Source organism: Pseudophryne corroboree, chromosome 6 (genome assembly GCF_028390025.1).
Source record: "Pseudophryne corroboree isolate aPseCor3 chromosome 6, aPseCor3.hap2, whole genome shotgun sequence".
Classification (NCBI taxonomy): domain Eukaryota; kingdom Metazoa; phylum Chordata; class Amphibia; order Anura; family Myobatrachidae; genus Pseudophryne; species Pseudophryne corroboree.
In genome coordinates, this window is record NC_086449.1 from 247,906,759 (window position 1) to 247,920,560 (window position 13,802).

General features: G+C 44.5%; 1 protein-coding gene across 1 annotated transcript in view; it reads right to left on the reverse strand.

Annotated features, from left to right (window-relative positions):
- Positions 1-11,868, reverse strand: part of UNC45A (unc-45 myosin chaperone A) — a 71,405-nt gene extending 59,537 nt beyond the window's left edge. Inside the window, exons 1-2 of the mRNA XM_063925854.1 lie at positions 11,534-11,868; positions 1,262-1,420 (exon numbers count right to left, since the gene is read on the reverse strand). Of these exons, the coding sequence (XP_063781924.1) occupies positions 1,262-1,420; positions 11,534-11,557 (183 nt within the window). The 5' untranslated portion in view covers positions 11,558-11,868. The remainder of the gene's footprint in view (positions 1-1,261; positions 1,421-11,533) is intronic.
- Positions 11,869-13,802: the final 1,934 nt, after the last annotated feature.

The window sequence follows — 13,802 nt, forward strand, 5'->3', positions numbered from 1 at the left end:
TTCATACTTTACGATCCACGTGGACTACGCTTGGGAACAGTAACCTGTGCCAAGCATAGCGGAGCGAGACACCTTGCCCGAAGCATGGCGAGCGAAGCGAGGGGACGCGGTGCACTAATTGGAGTTCCCCGTCACTTTACGAAGAAAACGACACCCAAAAAAGTAAAAAAAAACAACAACTCATTTCAACCGTTTTCCATGTCGACCTAATGACCCATACCCCACAGTATAGGACCACGATATTTGTGTGTTAGGATACTCCTGAATTATTATATAAGGCTCCTAGAGTCACTCTACAGAGGTCTTCAGCCTATAACAACCGCCCGTTGTTTCCATACAGTACAATACACTTACCAGCACTTAGGATGCTACCAGGTCTTAAACTCCGTAGAGTCGTAGTATTGCAGCAATGCAGGCGAGTACAGGTTTTAACACTAACTATAAATGAGGTAGCAGCGGTGGTACACAATAATGCATGCACTCACAGGTGAATTCACAATGAAGTTTCAATATGAGTAGCAGTGGCAATACTCAAGGATTATGGCACTTAGCTGAGGAAACAGGTCTGGAAGCATGGCTAGGCAGCAGCAGTAGCAAGACACCAGAATATAGTCAGCCAAGAACAGGGACTAAATGACAAGTCTCAAGAAAGAACTATCACCGGCCTGGGTGTGTGGGACTGACTCCCTTTTAATACCAACATGAACCAGAGAGACCAGCCCCTTAATGTCTGGAATGGATTACAGTTGTAAAGCTGCACATATAGCCAGCGTCCCGGCTGCTAGGCAACAGCCAGGACCAGTAACCATTTTATACATGATGGATCACTACAGCTACAGTAGCAATATATCACTTTTAAAATTTTGCCCTTCAAAATTAAAATATGCCCACCTCACTGATTAGGTGCAGGATGCTAGAATGAACACTATGGGGGGAATTAAATTGTTTCTCCATTCTTGCGCACTGAGCTGCGGGGTGACACATTTCAATTTGCAGCCTCCCGTGCTGGCGAACAAGTGTGTGAAAAGTCGCAGACACTCATTTGCGCAATAAACAGCATTAACTGAATATCGCACCTGGAATCTCCGGTCACTTTAGGCAGTATATTGGGTAGCGATAACAACTGAATTCCCCCCCCCTGAGTGTATTTAGAATATAACTGCAGTTCAGTCCTTATGGAAAAAAGAAAGAATGGCAAACAATATTGGCACACATTTGTCCTTGAATTATGTGTAGTACATTTTCTGCCAGCTAAACTCACCAGCTTCAGGTGGCAGATAGCACGGTTTCGGTGTAGTATAGCAGTATCCTTTTTATCAGTTGATAACTGGATTGCTTTTGTATAACAACATAACGCTTCTTCATATTCTCCACACTTAAAGTGCTTGTTACCATCCTCTCTAAGGTTATCCGAATTCATCTTTAGAAGGAAAACAAAGCATACAGATTAAGCAAATTCCTCACCTGGGATTTAATACAATTAAAGTGCAAATTATATAAATAAATATATAAAGAATGCGGTTTGTTTTTACAGACTTGAGTGTATAATACATGTACATAATTAGGGTTGACATAATATCCCTTTAATTTGTGACACCTATGATTTACACAGGTTCTGTGGCTGATAAAAACCAGGTGAAATGCAGCCTTGATTTTAGCCAGCCCCAGAACCTGTGTAAATCATAGCTGTATTCAATAGTTGCCCCGATAGGGCATGTGTGCCGTAGGCGCCCATTGTTTCTGCTTACACCTGAGGTGTCAAGCAGAACTGTGCAAAAAGTCTGGCTTTTGGGCACATTTCAGCAACGCCCCCAATAGTTTAGACAGTGCACGAAAAGCAATGGCAGTTGGTTACTTGCGCCCAGCGGCACATCAATTGAATGGCACCTTTGTTTAAATTGATAGGATATCGGGTGAAAGATCATGCACGAGTGCAGGTGAAAAAAACAATTGCCAAGCAGCATCTGGGCCACACTAAAAAATGTGTGTGTAAAATTAATATAATATAATATAATATAATATAATATATATATATATATATATATACACATACACACACACACGTTATGGTAAGAACTTACCGTTGATAACGTGATTTCTCTTATATCCACAGGATAACATTGGGATATTGTCGAGCGACAGTGAAAATGGCACCAACACGGTCACGAGCTTTCTGGCCTCCCAGGATGCATTGGGGCCTCCACTATATAGTCCCGCCCACTGACTCAGTCAGATCAGTTCTTTCCACAGCGATTATAGGCAGGAACATTAGGTAGAGACCTGTACAGGCGATAAGAACACACATGCACACCCTTCCATACAAGAAGGAAGAGGTTTTTAGTGTTTGTCTAGATCCTCAAATCAGATGCGTCCGGGTGGGATCCCTGTGGATACCTGTGGACATAAGAGAAATCGCGTTATCAACGGTAAGTTCTTACCATAACGTTCATTTCTCTGGCTGGGTCCACAGGATTATCCACAGGATAACATTGGGATTCCCAAAGCCATTTTAGTGGTGGGGACGCTCCTGATTGCACAGGAGGACCTTTCGCCCGAAGTCTGCGTCATGAGAGGCAAAAGTATCCAAGGCATAATGTCTGATGAATGTGTTTATGGAAGACCATGTCGCTGCCTTACATATCTGTTCTGCTGATGCACCCTGTTGTGCTGCCCAAGAAGGACCTACCTTACGTGTAGAGTGTGCAGAGAGATTAGCCGGAATAGGGAGATCTGTATGAGAATAAGCTTCAGATATTACCATTCGGAGCCATCTCGCCAGCGTCTGTTTACTAGCAGGCCAACCTCTCCTATGGAATCCGTAGAGGATGAAGAGGGAATCTGTTTTCCTGATGGCACTAGTACGATCTATGTAGATTTTTAAAGACCGGACCACGTCCAGTGACGCTTCTCCCGCAGATAGTCCCGATACCTGAAAAGCTGGGACTACAATCTCTTCATTCAGGTGAAACTTTGACACCACCTTTGGAAGATAACTAGATCTCGTTCTGAGAACTGCTCTGTCTGGAAAAAAACTTAGGAAAGGAGACTTACATGATAATGCTCCTAAATCTGACACTCTTCTGGCTGACGCCATTGCCAGTAAAAAAAGAACTTTAAACTGTTAACCACTTAAGATCTGCTCTCTCAAGTGGTTCAAACAAAGGACCCTGGAGAAATTTAAGAACTAAATTCAAATCCCAGGGAGCTGCAGGAGGAACAAATGGAGGTTGAATATGTACTACTCCTTGGAAAAAAGTACGTACATCCTGTAGGTCAGCAATCTTCTGCTGAAACCATACAGTCAACGCTGAGACTTGCACCCTCAAGGAAGCAACCTTCAACCCCTTATCCAATCCTGCCTGCAGAAAATCCAAAATTCTAGCTACTTTAAAGGCTCTTGGATTGTAATTTTTTCCCGAACACCAATGAATATAGGCTTGCCATATTCTATGATATACACGGGCCGAAGAAGGCTTTCTTGCTCTAAGCATGGTTTGGATTACTTGCTTTGAAAATCCTTTAGCCTCTAAGATAGAGGTTTCAACAGCCACGCCGTCAAAGACAGGCGATCCAGATGACTGTGACAACAAGGACCCTGCATTAACAGATCTGGACGTTGAGGGAGCAGTATCGGTGCTTCCACGGACATTCTCCAAAGATCTGTGTACCAATGCCTTCTTGGCCAAGCTGGAGCTATTAGAATGATTGCTCCTTTTGCCTGTTTTATCTTTCTCACTACTCTGGGTAACAGAGATATTGGAGGGAACAGATATGTCAGCTGAAACCTCCATTCTACTGACAGTGCGTCTACCAGGACTGCTCCTGGGTCCCTTGTTCTTGATCCGTACCTCGGAACTTTGTTGTTTAGACGAGACGCCATAAGGTCTATCTCTGGTAGACCCCATCTGTTCACCAGTGTCTGAAACACTTCTGGGTGTAGTGCCCATTCGGTTTCCTGAATGGTGTGCCGACTGAGAAAATCCACTTCCCAATTTAGTACACCCGGGACAAATACTGCTGACAATGCTGGGAGATGGAGTTCTGCCCACTTTAGAATGGGAGTTACTTCCTCCATCAGACTCTTACTGTGAGTCCCTCATTGATGATTTAGGTATGCTACTGCCGTCGCATTGTCTGAGCGGATCTGGACTGGTCTTCCTTGTAGATTGTCCTTTGCCTGAACTAGGGCCAAGTAAATGGCTCTTATTTCTAACAGATTTATCGACAGGCGAATTTCCCTTGCGGTCCATTTTCCCTGGAACCATAGGCTTCCGAGTACCGCCCCCCAACCTTGCAGGCTGGCATCTGTCGTCAGGACTTGCCACTCTTTTATCCAAAAGGGTCTCCCCTTGTTTAAATGGTCTGTCTGTAGCCACCATGCTAGAGACCTTTTTACATTTACTGGAATCTTTAGCATCTGCTTCTTTATTGTTTGATGATTTCCGTTCCATTTTGTCAAAATGAGATGCTGCAATGGTCTGGAGTGGAATTGCGCATATTCCACCATGTCGAACGTTGATACCATCAGACCCAACAGTCGCATTGCTGCATGGACTGACATTGTCTGGGCTTGCAACGCTTTCTGAGCCATGACCTGCACCTTGACTATTTTCTTCTCTGGTAAGTATTTTCTTCTCTGGTAAGAGAACTCTCTGTAGGTCTGAATCCAATATGGCTCCCAAATGAACCATCCGCTGTGATGGATTCAGGGACGACTTCTCCCAATTTATGAGCCACCCGTGTCTCTGTAAACAAACTATCGTCTGTTGGAGATGGCTCAACAGTAAATCTTGCGACTGTGCTAAGATTAATAGGTCGTCTAGGTATGGGAATATCCTTATCCCTTGTTTGCGCAGACAAGCTGCCATAACCACCATGATCTTGGTAAACACCCTGGGTGCTGTAGCTAGCCCGAAGGGCAGAGCTTGGAACTGGAAGTGTTCCTTGAGGATGGCAAACCTGAGGTAACACTGATGTGATAGTGCTATAGGCACATGTAGGTAAGCATCCTGCACATCCAGAGATACCATATAGTCTCCCGGTTCCATAGCCAACATTATGGAGCGTAACGTCTCCATGTGGAACTTCAGGATCCATATGTAATTGTTCAACATCTTCAGATTTAGAATTGGTCGATATGACCCATTTGGTTTCTGGATTAGAAACAGAATGGAGTAATACCCCTGTCCCTTTTGTGATGGAGGTACTGGGACAATCACACCTGACTGCAGTAATTTTTGGACTGCTTCTTGCAGGGCATTGGCCTTCGACTCTATACGAGACGGGCTGGTGCAAAAAAATCTTTGAGGAGGCTGCATCCTGAATGGGAACCCATACCCCTGAGATACTACCTTCTGCACCCAGGCATCTGTTGTTGACTGTTGCCATGTGTGTGCAAATTGCAGGAGTCGTCCCCCAACCCTGGAATCCTCCAGGCGGAGGCCCGTCTCTTCAGGCTGAGGGCTTTTGTTCAGGTTTGGAAGCTGGCTTTTTGCTAGCCCACTGCTTCTTACCCCTGGATTTAAACTGGGGTTGTTTAGGCTCCTCTTTACCTTTCGCTTTGCTTTGCCAGCGAAATGAGCGAAATTTTAAACCCTTGGACTTAGGGTTGTAGGTAGCCGGAAATCTGACCTTCTTCGATTCAGCCTCTGACTCTAGGATATCCGATAAAGGTTTTCCAAATAATATATTACCCATGAAAGGCAATGCTTCCAATTCCTTCTTGGACTCCGCATCTGCCTTCCAGGTCCGTAGCCAGACTGCTCTGCGAGCGACTACTGCCAGGGCTGAAGCTTTAGAAGCAACAGTGCCTACATCAATGGCTGCTTCTTCTAAATACTGGGCAAATTGTCTTAAACGGCAAAGACGATCCTCTTGCTCCCTAGTAGGAGAGGGGATGTCATTCTCTAGTTCCTCTATCCATTCGCCCATTGCCTTTGCTACCCAGGCCGAAGCCATAGCAGGTCTTACCACTGCACCCACAAGAGAAAAAATATTTTTCAATAGGCTCTCTACCCTCCTGTCTGTGACATCATTCAAAGAGGTAGATGACAGTGGCAAAGCAGATTTGTGCACGAGTCGCAGAACATGTGCATCTACTTTTGGAGGAACTTCTCTCTTCGAACAATCTCCAGCAGGAAATGGATAATAAGAATCCCATCTCCTAGGAATCTTACTTTTTACCGGGCGCTGCCCAAGACTCATCCATCATTTCCGTCAACTCCTCTGACGCTGGAAATTCAGCTTTCACTGACCTTGTTCGTTTGAATACAGGTGCTTTTGCTTTTAACGCTGTCTTGGCTGGTTCTTCCAGAGAAAGCACAGCCTTTACTGCATTAATGAGTTCAGCTACATCATCTGAACTAAAGCTCTGCGACTGATCATCATACGGAGTTGAATCTATTATTTCCGCATCATCATCCGATGTATCCTCTTGTGTAGTCTGCCATACAGACGTATCTGTCTTAGTCTTACCTACCCCTTGGTTGCTTGTAGAGGCTACTGGAACCAAACCATAGGAAGGGAGCTGCATGTATGGGTTCATAGTGTAACCTAACCCCTGAGGTGGTGCTACTGGAGCTAACCTGTCCGCTATTGAAGACAGAGTCTTTGCGAACATATTCCATGGTGGCTCTACTGGAGGTTGAACCAACTCCTGTTTTTTACTTCGCTGAAAAGCGAAACAGTTTGCACACAAACCCTCATAAGTGACCAATTGATTCATATCAATTACCCCTGACTTACAAGATAAGCATGTTAGGGCTATGGGAGTGCTTGACAAATTCTCCTCATCACTTTTGCTGCTCACAGACATTTTTTCTGATATTGACTACACAATTTTGTGACTGAACCACACCCTATAATCAGTATATAGAGGTGAAATCAATCTGACCACAGTGCACCTGATTTGAGGATCAGAACAGGACTGACATTACTACAGAAAAGTCAGCACACATACTAGCAGTCAGTCACATGTTAAAGCATTAGACATTGTCATATGAGAATACAACCTCCATAATAACTTATACATAAGTAGGAAATTTGTACTTCTGTTTAACTGGTTCTTTTTCAACATAACATGCAGAAAACACAGTAATATACAGGTCTCATATGCAATAGGTACTAAAAATTAACAGTGCACACTAAGAAGTAGAAGGAATTTTTAGTACTGTATACCCGGCTGCCTCCAGGGAGCGGGATACAGGGAGACTCACCACACTTCCATATCCAAGCAAAGACGCTCGAAAGACGCTGAGTGGATTCAGACGCTACTGGTGTACACTGCCGCTCTTGGTAACTGATAACGGACACGGACGCTCACCAACGGACACGGACGCTGAGCGACTCCACGTGCATGCAGACACTAAAGGCCTGCGACTCGGTCTGGGCGGGTTTATATCCAGTGTACACAACCGCAGCGTCTAAGCTGCGACCGAGTACCCTCGTGGTAGCGTCTGAGCCGGAAGTGAGGTCATTCAGTTCATGAAACGAGAGACCCGCGGGAACTGGCCATGAACTCGGAGGAGGGACGGCCAGGAGAGCGTCTGAAACCCCCTGTTGACTTAAACTCCCAGGATCGCGGCCTCACCTAGTCCTGGCGCCTATGATCCCCGGAGCGTAGCGCTGTCACACTCGAGATGTTCGGCGCATCAACACGCTGTTTGTAGTCTCCACCAAATCAGCGTAGCTGTGTCCTGACCCCTCTAGTAAGAGGAAGTCCATATACTCACTGTCTCCCCATGCTCCGGCCACAGCCTGGTAACGTCTGCTGGACCTGCTAGAACATCCGACACAGACGCCCGTCGAGACAGCACTGTACCGCAAAGGTAAGCGTTGTTGCGACCCGGTGGGGAGTTGTTGGAGCGACTCTTTCTAATACACGTTTAAGACGCTGTTAAGAGAAGTCGCTCAAACAAAAACAGTAAGACTATAAAAATAAAGTAATGAAAATTTGAGGCTGCTTTCACAGCAGCCCTGTGACCATGCGGCTTCCTGCCGCACCAAGCAAAAAACTGATCTGACTGAGTCAGTGGGCGGGACTATATAGTGGAGGCCCCAATGCATCCTGGGAGGCCAGAAAGCTCGTGACCGTGTTGGTGCCATTTTCGCTGTCGCTCGACAATATCCCAATGTTATCCTGTGGACCCAGCCAGAGAATATATATATATATATATATATATATATATATATATATATATATATATTTATTACACACATATACATACACACACACACACATATATACATACACACATACAAAAGTATTTGGCCACACCTCTTAATTTTTTTTAATTCGGGTGTTTTAATCAGACCCTTTGCCACAGGTGTATAAAATTAAGCGCCTAGCCATGCAGTCTCCATTTGCAAACATTTGTTATACAAAATGGGCCGTTCTGAAGAGCTCAGTGATTTCAAGCATGGTACTGTGATAGCATGCCACCTTTGCAGTAACACTGTTCGTGTAGTTTCATCCTTGTTAACAATAGTATTAGAAAGTGGAAGCATTTAGGAACAATAGCAACTAGGTCACAAAGCAAAAGACTACGTAAAATCACAGAGTGGGGTCAATGGGGCAGATGTATTAACCTGGAAAAGGCATAAAGAAGTGATAAACCAGTGATAAATGCACCAGCCAATAAGCCCGTATTCACGGGCAGATGTGGGGAGAGATGTGTGCTGAGTATATGTGTATATATATATATATATATATATATATATATATATATATATATATATACACACACACACACACATACACACAATGTCATTACAGTCCCTGTTGGTGTCATGGTCAGGCGTACGAATACTTTTGTCCATATAGTGTATGTGTCCAACCAACAAGTGCGCAGTATCTGGGACGCTTTTTTTTTTTTAAATATGCATTTGTGCTCAAACAGCAAGTATGTAGAATCTGGACTATTCAAAGTAATCTTTGTCCAGTCTGCAAGTGGCCATTATCTGGGCCACTATTTATAATTATATTTATCATCTTCTTCCAGGACACTCATTAAATCTATATTTGTGTCCATCCAGCAAATGGGCATCATCTGGGACATTCTCGTCAATGAAGAGATGTTGAAGGTATACACTTCACTCCATCCCCCAGCTGTCCAATACTGAGTCCAGTTTCTTGTTTCAGTATTGTGTCAGTTACCCAGCAATATTGACCCATAGTAAATGGTCATCAATGATATAGTCATCCAGATAAAAGGTGCTGCATCACTAGCTACGCATACCATGGGTCTTCAAACTGCGGCCGTCCAGCTGCTATAGAACTACACAGCATGCTGTCACAGTTTTGCTATTAAGGTATACTAAAACTGAGGCAGGGCATGCAGGGATGTGTAATCCAAAGCAGCTGGAGGGCCGCAGGTTGAAGACCTATGCATTACACAAAAGGCGCAAGTAGACCCAGGCACCGGTGAAGGAGCCTGGAGATGGCAGCGTTGCCTTTCTACAACTGGGGCTGCCCAATTGGCCTGCTGTTGACACGCACAGTTGGTGAGCGGCTGATTTGCCGAGTGGCATCTCTAGTTAATGAATCTTGCTGACAAAACTCTATCAAAGGGATTTGGTTCACAGGGGCAGATCAAGAGATCATACTTGCCTACTTTTGAAAAAACATTTCAGGGTGATTGTGAAAGTAACACCTATCAGCCCGGATGTGCACTGCTACATCTGAGAGGCGTGTCATAAAAATGACTTCTATCCAAATGTAAATGAGCCCCAAAATTTGTAAGATCTACTTGTTAAAGAAACGACACTGATATTTTTCAGGAATTGTTCGTATAATGGTGGTCATTCCGAGTTGTTCGCTCGCTGCTATTTTTAGCAGAATTGCTAACAGGCTAAAATCCGGCAGTTCTGCGCATGCGTATGCACAGCAGGGCGCACGCGCTAAGCAATTTTACACAAAACTATACTATTTTACTCATGGGCGAACAAAGCTTTTTAATCGCTCTGCTGATCGTAGTGTGATTGACAGGAAGTGGGTGTTTCTGGGTGGAAACTGGCCGTTTTCAGGGAGTGTGCTAAAAAAACGCAGGCGTGCCAGGTAAAAACGCAGGAGTGGCTGGAGAAACGGGGGAGTGGCTGGCCGGACGCTGGGCGTGTTTTTGACGTCAAATCAGGAACTAAACGGACTGAGGTGATCGCAATCTAGGAGTAGGTCTGGAGCTACTCAGAAACTGCAAGGAAATACTTAATAGCAGAATTGCTAATCTTTCGTTAGCAATTCTGCTATGTTAACATACACTCCCAGAGGGCGGCGGCTTTGCCTTTGCATTTCTGCTAAAAGTAGCTAGCGAGCGAACAACTCGGAATGACCACCATTGTGTTTTAGAAGAGCTTCCATATACTAAGTGGCCAAGAGAAACCTTATGTAAAATGCACGTAGCCATATGGATCATGGGGGGTAATTCTGAGTTGATCGCAGCAGGAATTTTGTTAGCAGTTGGGCAAAACCATGTGCACTGCAGGGGAGGCAGATATAACATGTGCAGAGAGAGTTAGATTTGGGTGGGTTATTTTGTTTCTGTGCAGGGTAAATACTGGCTGCTTTATTTTTACACTGCAATTTAGATTGCAGATTGAACACACCACACCCAAATCTAACTCTCTCTGCACATGTTATATCTGCCTCCCCTGCAGTGCACATGGTTTTGCCCAACTGCTAACAAAATTCCTGCTGCGATCAACTCAGAATTACCCCCATTGTGCCTTAAAACAATGCAGGGAAATGGCACTGCTGAACTCAATTGAAAGTATGTTTCTCTGATTTATTTTTTTACCCCAAGAATGTAAAGTAAAATCAGGGAGATTGCTGGTCTATTCAGGGAGTGAGGGAGATTGCTACTATTTCAGGGAGTCTCCTGCAGAATGAGGGAGGGTAAGCAACTCTGCAAGAGATACGGTCACGCCATCAAATCAAGTAAAAATGCATATAAAGCACAATGTATGAGTAGGTTATATATTCCCTTCATCTGGTTTTTTTTGGTTTTTTTTTTTTTTTAAAGGAATCCAACAAAAGAAAGTTAACTTCTTCAAACCAACACCAAAATACTGTATATTTGTACTCCCCATTGAGAGTGTAACACAAGTTAAATGGATGTAAATAAAACACACAGTATTGTAAGTAATGACAGTGTGAATGTTCTTACTTATCCATTAGATGTTTTATATAGCAGCTTCACTTGAGAAGATCCTGTGACAAAGGTCAGTGTAAATAAATACCTGACTTCTCTCCTTGCGGACACATGCTTTTCAGGTACACACACCTACCCAGACACACACTACTGCAGGATACATTTATTGGACATAAAGATAACTTCATTCATTCCGTTGCTCATGGTTTATACATATGAGGTTCCTACAGCTGGGTGTACAAGCAGTACCGATCACAGAAGTCACCATCATCCACATTTTCGCCATGACATTAAAATAATTAAAAACATTAGTTCCCCAACTGATCCCAACACCAGAAACCACAGCACAGCGGCATAGCCCCAGACACCTCAATGCTCCCAGCTCTGACCTTTTCCGGACTCGTCTCTCCCATCTATGGGCTGCGGTGCAGGCCTCACCCAGCGCCGCGATATTTCCCAGCGTCTGTGTCCGCTTAATAAGTTACTGTGGCCGGCTCAGTCTCCTTCCAGCGGCGATTCCCTCGGCTGACTCCGCCCACAGTGAGATAGATGCAGGAAGCGCTCTCTGGCATGCCAATACCTAATATGGCAGTTGCTGTCAGACGCAATTGCAACAATTACTGTATGTGTTTCATGCAGCCTACTTGTCCGCCGCTTCGCTCACCACCTAATTACTAAAGGTAATAGTTGGTGGCGTGGATAGTAGAGGAACTATCCCGCTGGCCTAGCTCCTCCCCCTTGCGTCGTAACTCCTCCCCCTTACGGAAAAGGTCCCTTAGCCCACTTGATTCTAGCATCTACCCTACTTGTCCTGAGCGCCTTTCTTGTGTGGAGCCGCAGCTGTCATGTCCTCATGTTGCACATATTCTCTTACAAGTAAATTGTAACTTTAATAACAATTTAAGTGAGCACATCAGTTATCTTTGTGCAATATGTTTGTTATTACCCAGTTTTGTTATATCATTGTTATTTCCAATTGTAAAGCGCAAAGGAATTTGCTGCGCTATATAAGAAACTGTTCATAAATAAATAATAACTGCAGTGTTCTAATTGTTTCTTCTTATTCTACATTTTTTATTATTATTATTATTATTATTATTATAACCTTCCTTGCATGACTATTAGTTTCATATAGGTGATTGCAGTACAGACTTTGCCAGTCTTGTGTATATGTAAAGCAAATAAATATTTATTATTGTGACGTGATTGTTAACATCGACCCTCAAGTTTTGCCCACGTCATGTTTTGAGGATTTCTGCCTGGAAGGAGTAAGGGGAAATACTAAGCAATGAACGGAGGGGGTAATTCCAAGTTGATCGCAGCATGAATTTTTTTAGCAGTTGGGCAAAACCATGTACACTGCAGGGGAGGCAGATATAACGTGCAGAATGAGTTAGATTTGGGTGGGTTATTTTGTTTCTGTGCAGGGTAAATACTGGCTGCTTTATTTTTACACTGCAATTTAGATTGCAGATTGAACACACCACACCCAAATCTAACTCTCTCTGCACATGTTAAATCTGCCTCCCCTGCAGTGCACATGGTTTCGCCCAACTGCTAAAAAAAAGTTCCTGCTGCGATCAACTTGGAATTACCCTCGGAGTGTTGAAGTCACCCAGCCGAAGAACCTGTGTAAATCATTAGTGTCCTGGTCTAAAGGGATAGTATTGTAAGCCTATAAATACAGAAAACAAAGTGTGAAAGTCCAGGAATCGCTATCCATGGTGGCGCGTCTAAATCATGTAATGTGTCTTATCTCATTTGGTATAAAAAGGATAGGTGTATAACAGTGCCGTAACTAGGCATTTTAGCGGTGTGTGCAAGAAACAACATTGCCCCCCCCCCCCACCATGCAAGATAGGGCCAGTGCGCGCCGTAGTCGCGCAAAAAATATGTAGGGGTGTGGCTTCATGGGGAAGGGGTGTGGCCACAAAATAATAGCAATTCGTACTACGGTGCACAGTAGCCTCCATTATTCAAATTACGCTGCACAGTAGCGCCTCTACACCAGGTAAAGCCCCTTTTATACATTACAGCAGACAGCGTCCCCCTTTTTACACATTACAGCAGACAGCGTCCCCTTTTTACACATTACGGCAGACAGCGTCCCCTTTTTTACACATTACGGCAGACAGCGTCCCCTTTTTTACACATTACGGCAGACAGCTTCCCCCTTTTTTACACATTACAGCAGACAGCGTCCCCTTTTTACACATTATGGCAGACAGCGTCCCCCTTTATACACATTACGGCAGACAGCGTCCCCTTTTTACACATTATGGCAGACAGCGTCCCCCTTTATACACATTACGGCAGACAGCGTCCCCTTTTTACACATTATGGCAGACAGCGTCCCCATTTTTACACAGTACGGCAGACAGCATCCCCTTTTTACACATTACAGCAGACAGCGTCCCCGTTTTTACACATTACGGCAGACAGCGTCCCCTTTTATACACATTGCAGCAGCCAGCGTCCCCCTTTTTACACATTCCAGCAGCCAGTCCCCCTTTTTACACATTGCGGCAGCCAGGCCCCCTTTTTACATATTAAGGCAGACTGTCAGGAATCGACTTACTGCAGCTGCATCTGTCCGCCGGTGCGGTCTCCGTCTGGGGCTCCCATGTCTCGCTGCCACTGGTCACCTTGTCGCCAAAT